This window comes from Ammodytes marinus (genome assembly GCF_949987685.1).
Source record: "Ammodytes marinus genome assembly, chromosome: 17".
NCBI classification, from domain to species: Eukaryota; Metazoa; Chordata; class Actinopteri; order Uranoscopiformes; family Ammodytidae; genus Ammodytes; species Ammodytes marinus.
Genome location: NC_137221.1, coordinates 2,872,117 through 2,888,603, shown reverse-complemented (window position 1 = coordinate 2,888,603; position 16,487 = coordinate 2,872,117). Strand labels below are relative to the sequence as shown.

General features: G+C 36.8%; 3 protein-coding genes across 4 annotated transcripts in view; 2 read left to right on the top strand and 1 right to left on the bottom strand.

Moving 5' to 3' along the window:
- LOC307264070 (fibrinogen-like protein 1) overlaps positions 1–666 on the top strand; it is a gene marked incomplete at both ends in the record, with an annotated part of 7,157 nt that extends 6,491 nt beyond the window's left edge. The window contains one exon of the mRNA XM_080045382.1: positions 532–666. Coding sequence (XP_079901508.1) covers positions 532–666 — 135 coding nt within the window. The remainder of the gene's footprint in view (positions 1–531) is intronic.
- Positions 667–929: 263 nt separating this feature from the next.
- Positions 930–5,913, bottom strand: ndufb9 (NADH:ubiquinone oxidoreductase subunit B9). The gene is made up of 4 exons (XM_080045156.1): positions 5,792–5,913; positions 3,995–4,187; positions 2,850–2,963; positions 930–1,312 (listed from the first exon to the last, which is right to left on the bottom strand). The coding sequence occupies exons 1-4, from the start codon at positions 5,878–5,880 to the stop codon at positions 1,181–1,183; spliced, it is 528 nt and encodes a 175-aa protein (XP_079901282.1). The 5' UTR covers positions 5,881–5,913; the 3' UTR covers positions 930–1,180.
- Positions 5,914–6,880: 967 nt separating this feature from the next.
- tatdn1 (TatD DNase domain containing 1) lies at positions 6,881–15,649 on the top strand (the record flags this gene model as incomplete). 2 transcript variants are annotated; one of them, XM_080044925.1, is made up of 12 exons in its annotated part: positions 6,881–6,959; positions 7,670–7,735; positions 8,233–8,282; positions 9,032–9,095; positions 9,454–9,597; positions 10,030–10,072; positions 10,449–10,534; positions 11,344–11,384; positions 11,790–11,866; positions 12,746–12,816; positions 13,593–13,719; positions 15,525–15,649. In XM_080044925.1, the coding sequence occupies 12 exons, from the start codon at positions 6,881–6,883 to the stop codon at positions 15,625–15,627; spliced, it is 951 nt and encodes a 316-aa protein (XP_079901051.1). In that variant the 3' UTR covers positions 15,628–15,649. The 2 variants fall into 2 exon arrangements, with proteins under 2 accessions (XP_079901051.1, XP_079901052.1); XM_080044926.1 differs by lacking the exons at positions 6,881–6,959; positions 7,670–7,735; positions 8,233–8,282; positions 9,032–9,095 and having other exon boundaries at positions 9,580–9,608.
- Between the last annotated feature and the right edge of the window lie 838 nt (positions 15,650–16,487).

Here is a 16,487-nt window from a genome sequence, read left to right as displayed (position 1 = left end):
TTGTGAGAAATGTGCAAGAATTTATAGTATATATTTGATTTGATATGAACATATAAGTAATACATTTAATTTGTAGTAAAATTATATATTTGGATGTGTTAAAAAAAAATATATATAATAAATAAAAATGTTAATAATAAATATGACTAAGGAAGGATTCTGGAGAACGCCTGTTGTCAAAATCAGTGAATATCTCCTCATGATCCACTACCTGTCTGTGTGTGTGGGCCCCCCCAAAAAAGTGTTAATACACAGCCTAGGCTCTATAAACTGGCATGTAAAAACAAAGGAGCCCACACATAGCTCGCAACATGCCCGTTTACAAAACCCTAGGCTATGTATTAACACCAACACTGGATTTTTTCCAGCACACACAGTACAGACAGGTAGCGGATCATGAGGAGATATTCACAGATTTTGATTAAAAAAAAAGTGATTTTGACAACAAGCGTTCTCCAGAATCACTGACTACACCTTTTAAGTATTGAATAGAAAACTGTGAGATGTTGTGAGCCAGTGTTTTCCCTGCAGGGCGGGCGATACTCTCTGAAGGCCAGTAACTCACTCGGACCGGACGGAATCGTTTGGTTTTCATGGAAGAATTCTGATTTCTACTCACTGAAAGCCGTCACCATGATGATACGACCACAAGACTTCAGGCCCTAGTGTTGTTAGCTTGTTAATCTTCCTGACTGCTCCTTTACGTACACAACCTAAATGGCTTTTCCCTGACCCTGAATCTAAACAATTCACATTTCCTGTAACCCTGCACACACTCACGAGAGAGACAATCTTCCTGGCTATCCTTATAGTTAATTCTGTATGTAATTAAGAAATCTCTCTTGATTTAACATTAACCTTAGAATGTGTCATAATGACAGATACTACACCACACTTCAAGAACACACACACACACACAGGTTTAATTATACAGTTATTTATTGGAACAGTTAAAGGTATTGAGTGATACATATACAGATTTTCTCAAGTCACCAAAACTCCTTAAACTGACAAATCAGTGTGAATGTTTTCTCAGTTTTTTTTTTAACCTCTAGACTCTAAAGAAATAATTCTTCACAGACAGGTTGCAATGAGAGAGAAGTTTAAGCCAGTTTTAACACTGCTGTTAGGGTAGGTGAGCCCTCAGGAGCTGTGTGTGTGTTTGTGTGTGTGTGTGTATTTAAGTGGGGCGCTCCCTGGGGCGGGTGACATACTGCCACCACAGAGGGGGCAGCTCTCCCTCCTTCCTAGCCGGGGGAAGGGCCTCGGATTGGGGTCCGCCCACCTGGGTCTCAGCCTGCAGCTGGGCCACCTGAACACACACACACACACACACGGAGAGAAGGAAAATGGTGAATTTTTTGGAATTTTTAAATGTATTTATTTTATCATAGAATTGTTCAATTAACAACACACTGAGAGGGGGGAAATGGCGATTTTTTAAATTTTTATTATTATTATTTTTTGTGTATTTTTTTTTTATCTTATAATTGTTAAATTTATTCAGCATTTATAATATTTGCTTCAGTAAATTCAGATATCTCATGACATGACATTCTGGACCTAAATGTACATTCACTTTATTCATATGTTTAGTTGGATACCATTAGTTTTTTTTATTTATTTTTTGGTACATTTTTCTTCAACCAATTGTTTTCATTCTTTATTTCTACCCGCTGTAGAGAGCAACACCATACAGTCTCATTGTTCCAACCTTTATCATTAACTATTATATACTGACTTTAAAGGTGCAGTGTGTAATATGACATCATCAAGAAAGTTCTACAAAGTTCTAGAATGCAACGCTCCCTGGGTAACCCCAACCCTTTTGAATAATAACAGAAGCTACAGTGGCCTTCAAGGACAAGAACAATTCAAAATTTTAAACAATGCACCTGATGACATTCCAACTATGACACTTTCAAGATGGCGGCACTAGGCCTTGGTCCAAAATATGCAGAAATATGGACATATATGAGACCCTTTCTAAGGGGAAAAAAAATAAAAATAAAAATCAGCTATTATGCACTAAATTAAATGTACTTATGGATATTATAATTACTTTCTACAAAATCTGCTAGGAAATAAAACCCAACATTCTACATACTGCAGGTTTAATTTAAAGTAATTTCAGTAAACTATTTCCTTTGTTACATTGACAGAAATATCAGGACTCCAACAAAGCTCTACTGCCACCTACTGGACATATTTCATAATAACATCTATTATACACTTTCTGCTAATTAAACGTGGAGTTCGGTGGAAATGTCTAAATGTTTTTGTGTTTAGGTTAAATACAACTTATCAACTAAATAATTAAATATATTTTACTCTAGCAGTGTAACATTGTCAAAAGTTATTTGGAAAAAAATCAATCTTTTGAGGAAGTACTCGGTTGCATTTGCAAATGTGTCCCAAGTCATATAGACAACTTTATACTTATATAAGGAAATAAGCCCTTTTTAGTAAGAGATACTCTGTTCTATTATAACTATTACAAATGTACGAAGCCCCGAAAGTGACATGGAGAAAAAAAAAAAAAAAAGGAAAAAGAAAAAATACCTTTTGGCGCGCGCCGGGAACTAATTGGTACAGACATTTTATGTGAAATGTTATTGTGTTCTGACATTGTATTGTATGTTTGACTGTTATTGTAATTTTTGGTACTTTTTTGTAAAAGAATAAATACATTAAAAAGAAAAAAATCTGAATTAATTAGTATTTAGTGATTTAACTTTTTGGAGAAATTATAAAATAATAATAATTAATTTTGACAGATCTCATAATTTTTTTCTTTTTTTAAGACAAGAAAAAAACTAACAAATTAAACCAGATGCTTGACCACCCACCTCCTTGTCCCAGCTCTGCAGCCGGAGTTGTTTCCACTGCTCCCTCTTGGAGAAGTAGTCTGGGTACATGGCCTTCTCTGACGGGTGCCAGTGGTCCAGCAGCCATTCAGGGGCCTGCAGCAAACACAGTCACACATTAGGACCGTCGCCACCATTTATATTCAAGTATATTTAACTGTTCTTTATTAGATACATTAAAAAAGTTGCAGTCAGTGATTCTGGAGAACGCTTGTTGTCAAAATCAGTGATTATCTCTATGTGCGAACTGAAAAATAAATCAACTGGTGTTAATATACAGCCTAGGCTCTGTAAACTGGTATGTTGCAAACTACAATGGGCCCCCTTTGTTTATCTTCCAGTTTTAGTAGCCTAGGCAATGTATTAACACTGGATTTTTTTCAAGCGCACACACACACACACACACACACACACACACACACACACACACACACACACACACACACACACACACACACACACACACACACACACACACACACACACACACACACACACACACACACACACACACACACACACACACACACACACACACACACACACACACACACACACACCGGATCATGAGGAGATATTCACTGATTTTGACAACAAGCGTTCTCCAGAATCACTGACTCCAGCCGATACATTTAAAAATAAACCATTGTTTTTAAATCCTTCTGTTCATGAACTCGGGTTTTTAAACTTTTTTTCTAAGAGGATATAATCGTGAAAATATGTGAAGAAAAAAATGAATCATGAATAAACAATATTAGCACAAGCAGTACTTATTTAAAGTCTCCTAAACAGTGAAAAGACTCATTTCAACGTGCCTTGTGTTAATTGACTAATAAAGAAAACTTAAAGACCTACTTCACCAGTGGGAATATGAAGGTGTATTGAACTCTGAGATCCTATGTAGTATAAATGTGTGATGTACATCACAACTGGGCAAACTGTAGGGTTAGACAGTGAGACCATAAAACACTCTTTCTGCCTTTTCTCAGGCTAGGATGAACCGATTTCTAAAATGTTTGCAAATTTATACTACATAGGATCTCAGAGTTCAATACACCTTCATATTTCCACTGGTGAAGTAGGGCTTTAACTTAATTATCTAAAACTCCCCTAAGCAGTGCACTGACCTTGTAGCACTCGTATCTTTCATAGGACGTCCCACCGGGTGAGTCGGGGAAGATGTACGGCTGGGGGTGTTGATTAGCCCAGAACTCTTCCTCCCCGGACTTCAGCATCATGGTGGCTTTCACCATGTCCTTCTCCGGCTTACTCTCATCGAAACGCGCCCGCAGCATGCACGCATAGAACCGGTACTTATCCCTGGAAACACAGAAAAATAATAATTATACATTAATAATTTATCTAGTATAATATAATAAACAGTTAACACCCGGGGATCCTGGTGGGGATCCTGGCAGGGCGTCCCCCCCATGGACCTCGGCCAGCAGCAGACCCGGGTTCGATTCCAGCCCGCGGTCGTTCTCTGCATGTCACTCCCCTCTCTGCCCCATTTCACCTCTGTCTCTACACTATCAATAAAGCATAAAAATGCCAAAAAAATATCTTAAAAAAAAAAAAAAACTCCCGGGGATCCTACACATTTTTATCAATACATCACATACATATTATATACATAGAGCCGGTAGTTATCTATGAAACACAGAAAGATAATTATACATTAATTAATTTATTTAGTATATAATACTATAATATAAAAACTACTACACCAGTGGGAATATGAAGGTGTATTGAACTCTTCTGAGACATACAGTGACATCACAACTGTGCAAAATGTAGTGTTAGACAGTGAGACCATAAAACACTCTTTCTGCCTTTTCTCAGGCTAGGATGAACCGATTTCTAAGATGTTTGCACATTTATACTACATAGGATCTCAGAGTTCAATACACCTTCATATTCCCACTGGTGAAGTAGGCCTTTAACACCCAGGGATCCTACACATTTGTATCAATACATTACGTACATATTACATAGAGCCGGTATTTATAAATGGAAACATAGAAAAATAATTATACATCATTCAGTCAGGGGTCAGTTTCTCCCTCCTGTCTCCCGTGTTATTGGTCATCACTGTCTTTTTATTTTTCTTGGCGGGATGTAACTGTAAACGGAATTGCGTTGCTCTGTACTTGTGACATGTGCAATGACAAATAAAGTTGATTCAGTATAATATATTATAGATTTAGTATAATATAATAAACAGTTAACACCCAGGGATCCTACATATAAATATACATATTACATAGAGCTGGTATTTATCTCCTAAAACAAGAACATAACAATAGTTAGTTTTTAGACCCAGGGTTCAACTTTTTCCTACACATTTTTAATCAATATACAGACAGGTGAAACTCGTATTATTAGAATAACATGGAAAATGAATTGGAATTGAGGCAAGAATTCATGCAAAAGGAGCCCAAACCAAGTACTGAGTACATATGCATGATTATACTTTATAGAGGGACAACATTTCTGTATTTAAAATACATTTATTATTGATTTAATGTAATATTCAAATTTTCTGAGATTTTGAATTTGGGGTTTTCATAAACTGTAAGCCATAATAATCAAAATCATAACAAATAAAGGCACATTTAATGAATTCACATGTGTCAGACCGTATTTGGGCTGTTTAGCTTTGACCTAAATACCAGCTCGCGCCTTGTACAGCTGTAGAAAATAACAATTTATCTTTGACCAAAATCAGTTTTAAACTACATAAGCCAGAGTCAGAGATATGCTAGTGTGAATAGACGTGTGTGTGTGAGAGGGTCTGTGTTTTTGAGAGTGACCTAGCTTGGCTAACAGTTAGCTTAGCTTGTAGATTCAGCGTCCCTGTGGCCTATTCTGTATGTGATTCGCTATTTGAACCAACCAGCTAAAGCGGAGATGTCTTTTCTTACCTAAATATGCACCACGACTCGAGGTGCCGCAGTGATTTCTTGTAAAGTCGCAACACTTTCTGCTGGTGACTGAGATATGCGGTCGCCATTTTTCCACCGACCGCTGTCACCTTCTCGCAGAGGTAGCGCGGTGCATTCTGGGACTTTGTGTCTCATTGGACGATATGACCGTAAGCACGTGAAAAATGCGCACAAATATTTAATTTGATTTTTATCAGATTTTTTGTTATAACAAAACACACAAAAGTCATTTACATTCCACCAACACAAAACAAACAACGTAATAAATACACGACATACCATCACCACACATCAAGCCTAACCATCAATTAACAACCACACACCCAGAGATAAAATAAGAATAGAAAAGTAGAGAAGAAATTAAAATAAATCAAAAATAAATAGAAACTCAATGGTCTCCCAAAGCAGTAAGAGTGATGGGGAAAAATAACAGTACAAAATAAAACTATAATTTCCATTTATTTTTAAAGACACTAAGCCCATATTGAACAAATACACACATAGGCCTATCTATTTTCCTTTTATTTGTATGTGTGTTCCTTTATTTGGTCAGGGAAAAATATCAGAAGTAAGCAATTATACATTACAACAAGAAGTAGCCTAAATTATATTCACTGTCTTTATCATCTAAAAATATAGATTTTACCGTAAAGGAGACAGACTACTTCTGTGATTTCATGATTCAGCAGGCCTATATTTATCATGTGTAGGCTGCAGTTACACTTGCTTTTATAGCCTATACAGTCTCTTTGTAAAATATGTAGTGTGAACTCAACTGGAAACTAACTCTAACAAATAACATATTACAAAATATAGTATAAATATAACCTTCAATATGCGCACACATATTCTTTTTTTTTTTTTTTTTTTGTGGTCAGGATTCAAAATCAGATGTTGGCAATGACCCTTTACAAAAAGTAAATTATCTTCACGCTCTTTACTGTCTAAAAAATAAAGGTAAAACTGGAAAAAAAGCCAGAAAGATATAGAGTAAGCTATTAATTTTTTGGAATTATTTTAGGAACGTGGCTTCTTTGTCTACTATGGTCATTACGGTATCGTAGCGTAATGGGAGTGGTGAGAGCTGCATGTGTGTCTCTTTTTAGAAGCGTAGCTCTTTCAAACATGGCTCAGCACAAATTCATTGGTAAGACATTTGTTTTAGTGTATTTAATGTCTGGATTACTAAACATTAAGAGAATGCAGAAGTGCCCCTTTATGCTGTTGTACTGTTTTACCGTAAAACAACAAATGCATGTTTAGTTAGTTAGCATGGAAGCTATGAGTTAGCAGCACTGGTTGAAATTACAACACAACATGTCACAAAGTTCATAATTCCTAATGACAGCGTATAGTGTCAACAGCAGTGGATACTTTTTGCATTAAAAGGGATTAATATAAATCTAAGGTGGAGTCAGTGATTGTGGAGAACGCTTGTTGACGACATCATTTTCTGTCAAAATCAGTGAATATCTCGTCATGATCCAATACTCCAATAAATCAGGTGTTAATACAGGTTAGGCTCTGTGAACAGGCACGTTGCTAGCTACGGTGGTTCCCCATTGTTTACTCACCTGTTTACAGAGCTTAGGCTGTGTGTTAACAACACTGTATTCATTTTAAATGCACACACAGACAGACCTAATGGATCATGAGGAGATATTCACTGATTTTGACAAAGTGATTTTGACAACAAGCGTTCTCCAGAATCACTGACTCCACCTTTAACTATTAGGGTTATAAAACTATGTAGAGTCAAGATTGTGGTAAATATTCTCATAAAATACCTCCAGTATCACAGACTTAAAACAGGAATTGTCGACAATTAATTATTGTTTTTTTATCAATAAATTCCAGATATTGGTGTGAACCTGACAGATCCCATGTTCAGAGGAAGCTACAGAGGCAAGCAGAAACATGACGGTGAGGCAGACATTTTAATTTATAATTTTTTTTTTTTTTTTTTTTAGATTTTTTGCTTTTATTATACAGTGTTGTAGAGACAGAGATGAAATGTGTCAGAGAGGGGAATGACATGCAGAGAACGACCCGGGCTGGATTCTAACCCGGGTCTGCTGTGAAGAGGACAGACAGACAGACAGACAGACAGACAGACAGACAGACAGACAGACAGACAGACAGAGAGGGGAATGACATGCAGAGAACGACCCGGGCTGTATTCTAACCCGGGTCTGCTGCTGTGAAGAGGACTGAGACTCTATGGAGGGCGGGGGTCTAACCACTACACCACCCTGATTATATTTTTTTAAGTTAATTTTTTATTTATTTTTTTTCTACAAAACAAAGACCAATACCTACAATAGACAGTAATAACTTATTGACTTATTTTTTTAAACTTTATTTTGTCTGTTATGAAAGCAGTTGATGTGAGAGCAGTTGTGTCTTTGTATTTTTAACAGACGACTTTGATCAAATCATCGACAGAGCGCTGAAAGCCGGAGTTCAGAAGGTAGACAATGCATACAGACACCTCTTCTTTTTCTTAACACTTACATTTTTATTTACTTTTTTTACACAAACAAAACCACATGTATGCAAAGATTACATCATGATGAAAGAACAGTGTCAAATAAAGCCACATTGTGATTGAAATAACAATTCTTATACACACCCACATGTATATTCTAGTCTAAAAGACAGTGGGAGGAAACAAAAATAAAATAATTATGATAAAGTAAATGACAATAAATAAACTAACAGTGACATGTGAGCTGTCTCCCTTACTGGAAATGCAACATCATCAACCCATGTTTTGTTTTAAGTTGATGTTTTACACTGTTTACATTGTTTATTTTCAATGTTGATTATTTTTTTATTTCTTCTCTTTTCTTGTACTTCTGGACATATTCTCCTGTTGACTTGATTAGATATGTAAGAGGGTAGGAATGTTGTGACCCCTTGTAAAACATATTGTTTTTAAGTGGAAGTAATTACTGTATAGTTGATCTGAAGAATATAAAAAAAAAAAAAAAAAAAAAAAAAAATTTGATCCTCCTAATGTGTGGTGTCGTTCACTTTTCTTTTATATTAATTCAACCCATTTTTCCATCTTGATTCAAACTCCCCTTCCTGGTCCTTCCTGTAAATCAAGGCGAGACACTGCAGCAAAAACATAATGTTTTCCAAGCACTGATACATTTTGAGATCATTATCGTTCTTTCAAAAGGTAATTTCAAACTTTATTTTTTTCTTTTTCAGTTTATGATCACAGGAGGAAACCTTGAAGACAGCAAAGAGGCTCTTAAACTAGCCGAGAGCAGAGGTAACCAACACACACAGACAAACTTAACGGCCTTATGCGATTTTATATATAGTGGGCGTCCTGGGGAAATGCACCTGTTGGAAGACCAAGAAGAAGAAGAAGTACTATAGAATAAATAACTAAATACATCTTCACCTCATCACTTGATATTGTGGAAAGACTTGAGGCAGTGGTGGATGATGCCATCTTTAGTAACTATAGCTTCTTGTCCTTGAAGGCCACCGTAGCTTCTGTAAATTCTCCCAAAGGGGAGGGGTTAGCAAGGGAGCGCTGACATCTAGAATCTTACCACTAGATGCTGCTTAATATTCAGATATTACACACTGCACCTTTAACTATCTCCCTCCTTTTCTAACAGCGGAGTTTGCGTGTACGGTGGGCTGCCATCCGACGCGCTGCTCAGAGTTTGAGCAGAATGGAGAATCTGAGTATTTCTCTGGACTGATGGATCTGGCCAAAGCTCACACAGACAAGGTGGTGGCCATCGGGGAGTGTGGACTGGGTGTGTACTGGGTGTGTTAACTGTCTCGACTGGGGCGACTGTGGCTCAGTTGGTAGAGCGGGTCGGACGATGATCAAAGGGTTGGAGGTTCGATCCCCGCCCTGCCACCTGTGTGATAGTTGTTGTGTCCTTGGGCAAGACACTTCACCCACCTTGCCTCGTGTGAATGTCGATAGTTAGACTGCTATCGGTGTATGAATGTGTGTGTGAATGGTAACGTGGGAAAGGAAAAACAGGTCTCCCTTGTAAAAGAGTCTTCGGTCTCAATGGGATTTACCTGTATAAATAAAGGTTAAAATAAAAAAAATAAAATAAAAAAACTGTCTCTAACCACTACACCACAAGCGCCCCCCCAAATATTGAATATTTAATGATATATTGTATTTATTTTGTTTACGAAATTTGATACATACACTGTGTATTTTCTTCCAGATTTCGACCGGTTGGAGTTTTGCCCAAAGGAGACTCAACTAAAGTAAGTGTATTTGACTGTATTGATTATTATAGGATGCTCTAACCTCCCAAACCACATAACTGGCTTCTAAACATTTTACTACTTTTTATTTTATTTTGTAATTCAAGTTTTTAATCAGTTTCCCTGCTACTTGTGTCATGGTTGTTGTGTCCTTGGGCAAGACACTTCACCCACCTTGCCTCGTGTGAATGTGTATGACTGCTGTATGTTTGAGGTGGTGGTCTGAGGGGCCGTAGGCGCTGAATGGCAGCCACACTTCTGACACCGGTATGATGTGTGTGAATGAATGGAACTTGGAACCCTGTAAAGAGCTTTGAGTGCCTAGAAAAGTGCTATATAAATCCAATTCATTATTATTGTTATTCATTTTCACCAGATACTTTGAGAAGCAGTTTGACTTGGCGGAGGAGACCAAGCTGCCCATGTTCCTGCACTGTAGAAACTCCCATCAGGAATTCATCGGTACGTTTGAATCGGTCGTGGGCATTTCTTTCTTTCTTTCTTTCTTTCTTTTTTTCTTTCTTTCTTTCTTTCTTTCTTTCTTTCTTTCTTTCTTTCTTTCTTTCTTTCTTTCTTTCTTTCTTTCTTTCTTTCTTTCTTTCTTTCTTTCTTTCTTTCTTTCTTTCTTTCTTTCTTTCTTTCTTTCTTTCTTTCTTTCTTTCTTTCTTTCTTTCACAAATGAACATTACATAAATGGACTTGACTTTTTAGCCAATTTTCTCAGCCCCAAAGCGCTTCACATTTCTTACCACATTCACCCATTCATACACACACTCATACACCAATACACCCAGAAACAAAACACACATACAAACATAAACATTGCATATGCAAATGTGCACAATCTATACCTATCTATATTACATCAGAAATTCTATTCACCCAAATTCATATTAAAATGTGCTCCTAGGAACTTTCAGTCTGTGTTAATTCTAGGGGTTCCCTTTTGACTTAAGCGGTAGTGTTTTTACTACGCCAGCTGTTGATGAAAAAGGCATTAAGAAAAACTATATAAAAATAGCATTATTTGCACTGATGGTCATGTTTGCTGTTACATGTAATTTATGATCATCAGAGGAACAATTAGATTGTTTCAGAAATATTTCAAAGTTCCTCGTAGCACCTTCAAGTAATTCATTGTATTGCAGGAAATGAAATATATATGAAAAAAGCAGCCGGTTAATATTATTCATGTTACCAAAGAAAATCAACGTTATTTTTTTTTTTCTAAATACACAAATAATTTGACTGTTTTCTCCCTGGTTTGACAGACATCATGAAGAGGAACAGAGACAGATGTGTCGGAGGAGTGGTGAGGACATTTATTTTCTACAATATACTCTGTTATATTACTACTATATTATTTACTATATATATATACACTCTGAGGTATACTCTGCATGCTTGGTTTGAAATACTCCAGGCACGCACACACAAACAAACACACACACGCATGAATGCACGCACACACACACACACACACACACAGGCACACACAGGCACACACAGGCACACACTCGCACGCACACATGCACACACACACACACACAGGCACACACTCGCACGCACACATGCACGCACACATGCACCCACTCACTCACTCACTCACTCACTCACTCACTCACTCACTCACTCACTCACTTTTCTCCAGAATCTCTGACTCCACCTTTAAATAATTTGTAATTATAATTAATTTGTACTAATTTGTTTCTCCCAGGTTCACTCATTTGACGGGACGGCTGAAGATGCTGCTGCTCTCATCGACCTCGACCTTTATATTGGAATCAACGGATGGTGAGAGGAATACTTAGTATGTTTGATTAGTCTATAATACTGTATCTACAGTAGCACAGAACAGACAAACTTAACAGCCTTACACGTTTTTATATATAGTGGGCGTCCTGGGGAAATGCACCTGTTGGAAGACCAAGAAGAAGAAGAAGTACTATAGAATAAATAACTAAATACATCTTCACCTCATCACTTGATATTGTGGAAAGACTTGAGGCAGTGGTGGATGTTGCCATCTTTAGTAACTAGCTTCTTGTCCTTGAAGGCCACCGTAGCTTCTGTAAATGTTCACAAAGGAGAGGGGTAGAGACACAGACAAAGATCATTGCTATCTACAATTTAGCCACTAGATGTCACTAAAATACCATGTTATAAAATAATGTACAAAGCTGTTGCCAAAGCATCAAAATACAATTTGTCCAATGAACAGTACACATTTATAATGTTTTTTTTAATAAATTTAACCCATAAATTTTTTTCTTAAATACATACCAAAATTTCATACATTAGGTTTCTAATTTCTCTAATATTCTCATTTGAAACAATAGAAACTGCCCCTGCGTTCCAAATCACATACTCTTTCTTTTTACTACACTACATACTAAAGTACAGAAGAGTTTTAGGGCCACAGGAGAGAAAAAAAAACTAGGATAAGGAAGATTTTTTTTTATTATGTCGAGAAATGTCAAGAATAAAGACAAATACTCCAAAACACTTTTGGAGTTAGTGGGGCATTTATGTATTTTCAGCATACTACAATTGACGTGCATGTATTGGGACATCCTAAATCTTTTTCTGGCATACTAAATAGTAGGGAAGTATGGGGACTGGAACACACATTTATACTGAACTGTGGCCATTTTGTTATTTGTATTTTTTCAGTTCCTTGAAAACAGAAGCAAATATTGAAGCCATGAAGTCCATCCCGACTGAGAGACTCATGATAGAAACCGGTGAGTCATTTAACCAATAGGATTATTTTATCATCCTGTTGTTAATATTGTGATTAAAGGTGCAGTCAGTGATTCTGGAGAATGCTTGTTAAAAATCACTTTCTGTCCGAATCAGTGAATATCTCCTCATGATCCACTACCATTCCATACTGTGTGCGCTGAAAAAAAAATATATACAGCCTAGGCTCTGTAAACTGGCATGTTGCTAGCTTACAGTAGGCCCCTTTGTTTACGTACCGGTGTACAGAGCCTAGGCTGTGTATTAACACTGGATGTTCTGAAAAAAAAGTGATTTTGACAACAAGCATTCTCCTGAATCACTGACTCCACCTTAAAACTGGTTCCATGTACCATAAGTGAGGATATGACTTTGTTGAATAAAAATTTAAAATATATACAGTGTGTATATAATACAGAATAAATTAACACATTTAATTTTCCCTTTTTTCCCCCAAATAAATCTTACATTTGAATCCGTAATAATAATGCCTTTATCGTATTGTTATTATTGTTATTAAAGGAATAATTCACCCATACAGAACCAGCAATCGGCATCAAACCGGCGTCATTATATAATCGCTATTATGATAGTCAGTGAGACCTTAAAACACTCTTTCAGCCTTTTCTCAGGCTAGGATGAACCGATTTCTAACATTTTTGCACATTTATACTACATAGGATCTCAGAGTTCAATACACCTTCATATTTCCACCGGTGAAGTATGATGTAGGTCTTTAAACTGGTTCCATCTGTGTGCCTGTGTTCCTCCCTCCCAGACGCCCCGTGGTGCGGCGTGAAGAACACTCACGCTGGATCCAAACACGTTAAAACTACATTTCCCACGAAGAAGAAATGGGAGGCCGGACACTGTCTGAAGGACCGCAACGAGCCCTGTCACATCATGTGAGTTAATGTCTATTTGTTTGGCTGTGTTTGAAAAGGCCTACTGACGTTCTACTCATACTAAAAAGCCCTACTAACGTGCTACTCATACTAAAGCCATACTAATGTCCTACTCATACTAAAAGCCCTACTAACGTGCTACTCATACTAAAGCCATACTAACGTCCTACTCATACTAAAAGCCCTACTAACGTGCTACTCATACTAAAGCCATACTAACGTCCTACTCATACTAAAAGCCCTACTAACGTCTTACTCATACTAAAAGCCCTACTAACGTCCTACTCATACTAAAAGCCCTACTAACGTCCTACTCATACTAAAAGCCTTACTAACGTGCTACTCATACTAAAGCCATACTAACGTCCTACTCATACTAAAAGCCCTACTAACGTGCTACTCATACTAAAGCCATACTAATGTCCTACTCATACTAAAAGCCCTACTAATGTCCTACTCATACTAAAAGCCCTATTAACGTCCTACTCATACTAAAGGCCCTGCTAACGTCCTACTCTTACTAAAAGCCCTACTAACGTCCTATTCATACTAAAGCCCTACTAACGTCCTACTCATACTAAAAGCCCTACTAACGTGCTACTCATACTAAAGCCCTACTAACGTGCTACTCATACTAAAAGCCCTACGTCCTACTCATACTAAAAGCCCTACTAACGTCCTACTCATACTAAAGCCCTATTGACGTCCTATTCATACTAAAGGCCTACTAACGTCCTACTCATACTAAAAACCCTACTAACGTCCTACTCATACTAAAAACCCCATTAACGTCCTACTCATACTAAAAGCCCTACTAACGTCCTACTCATACTAAAAGCCCTACTAACGTGCTACTTATACTAAAGCCCTACTAATGTCCTACTCATACTAAAGCCCTACTAACGTGCTACTCATACTAAAGCCCTACTAATGTCCTACTCATACTAAAGCCCTACTAACGTCCTACTCATACTAAAAGCCCTACTAACGTCTTACTCATACTAAAAGCCCTACTAACGTCTTACTCATACTAAAAGCCCTACTAACGTGCTACTCATACTAAAAGCCCTACTAATGTCCTACTCATACTAAAAGCCCTACTAATGTCCTACTCATACTAAAAGCCCTACTAACGTCCTACTCATACTAAAGCCCTACTAACGTCCTATTCATACTAAAAGCCCTACTAACGTCCTACTCATACTAAAGCCCTACTAACGTCCTATTCATACTAAAAGCCCTACTAACGTCCTGCTCATACTCATTTTCACCTCAATTTGAGAATGTTGTGGTTGTGTATGCGAGTTTGTGTAGAAGAGATATGCCCGGATGAGTACTTAATCCCGGGAAGATTTTGTGTATGGATCGATAGGTTACTTTTCCTACTCAACCGCCCCACAATGCATTGCGTCTTTCCAAACGACACAGAAGTTTTTTTTTTAAATTCTTTATTGCTTCTGTATACTTCAGTGTAAACGATCCAACGAACCTCGCATACACAATGGATGGTTAAGTAGACAGTGTGTAGTATGTACATGTTGAGTATGTAGGAGGGAGGACGTTAGTAGGGCTTTTACAAACACAGCCTTGGTCTTTATTTCTCATGATGGACTCTGTTCGCTATACATTATCCCGTTTATTACACGTTTCCCAACTAAATTAATAAATTAATTGAAGCAACATTTTGTTTTTAAGTTTGGTTTTATATATTTAAAAAAGTGACTAAATTGCGTACGGTACAAAGCATAGTTTGCCACGGTCAGTACCAATGTATTAATATATAATTCACAATTTGTCTTTCTCAGTCAAGTCCTGGAGGTGATGGCAGCAGCGAGGGACGAAGATCCTCTGGAACTTTCTAACACCGTTTACAACAACACAGTCAAACTATTCTTCAGCTCCAGATGATGAAATAAATAAACATTCATGAATGAGACAAACTGACGTGGTGGTTATTTTATTAAAATATTTTAAATCAATGAATTGTTTTATCATTTAGAAGAATTTATTTTTATTTTTATTGTTTGTTAGAAGAGATGTACAATGTCACACACAGGTTATAATATTTTATTTTTACATTTTCATACTTTTTATATGCTAACATGCTAAAGCTTGTCAAGCAAAAAGTAGAAATATATAAAGTGGAATGAAAAAAGGCTACAGAACAACTGCATTTCTTTTTTGAACATGTGAATATTATATTAATCGTATACAATCTACTGTAGTGTCTGAGGTGAAAATATACCATCACATCCCAATGCAAACAGTAGGTTATACCGTTTACAACACAGTCAAATTATTCTTCAGCTCCAGATGAAATAAATACACATTCAAGGGACAAACTAATGTGGTAATTTTTTATTATTATTACTTTTTTTTTTATCAATTGATGGTTTTATTATTTTTACATTTTCATACGTTTTTATATGCAAACAAGATGTCAATCAAAAAGTAGAAATATATAAAGTGGAATAAAAAGAAATGTTAGGTACAAATATCTCAAATGTGTAACTCAGTAGGCTACAGAACAACTGACATGGTGTTAATTTCTTTTTTGAACATGTACATATTATAATAATCATATAAAATCTACTGTAGTGTCTTATGTGAAAATATACCATCACATCCCAATGCGTACAGCAGGGCAGGCCATATAAGAAAACAGCTTAACACTGTAATGATCAATATGCATGAAGGGGTCAAAGTACTGTCTTTACAGTAAGATATCACGGGTGTGTGTGTGTGTGTGTGTGTTTGTGTTAAAGTTA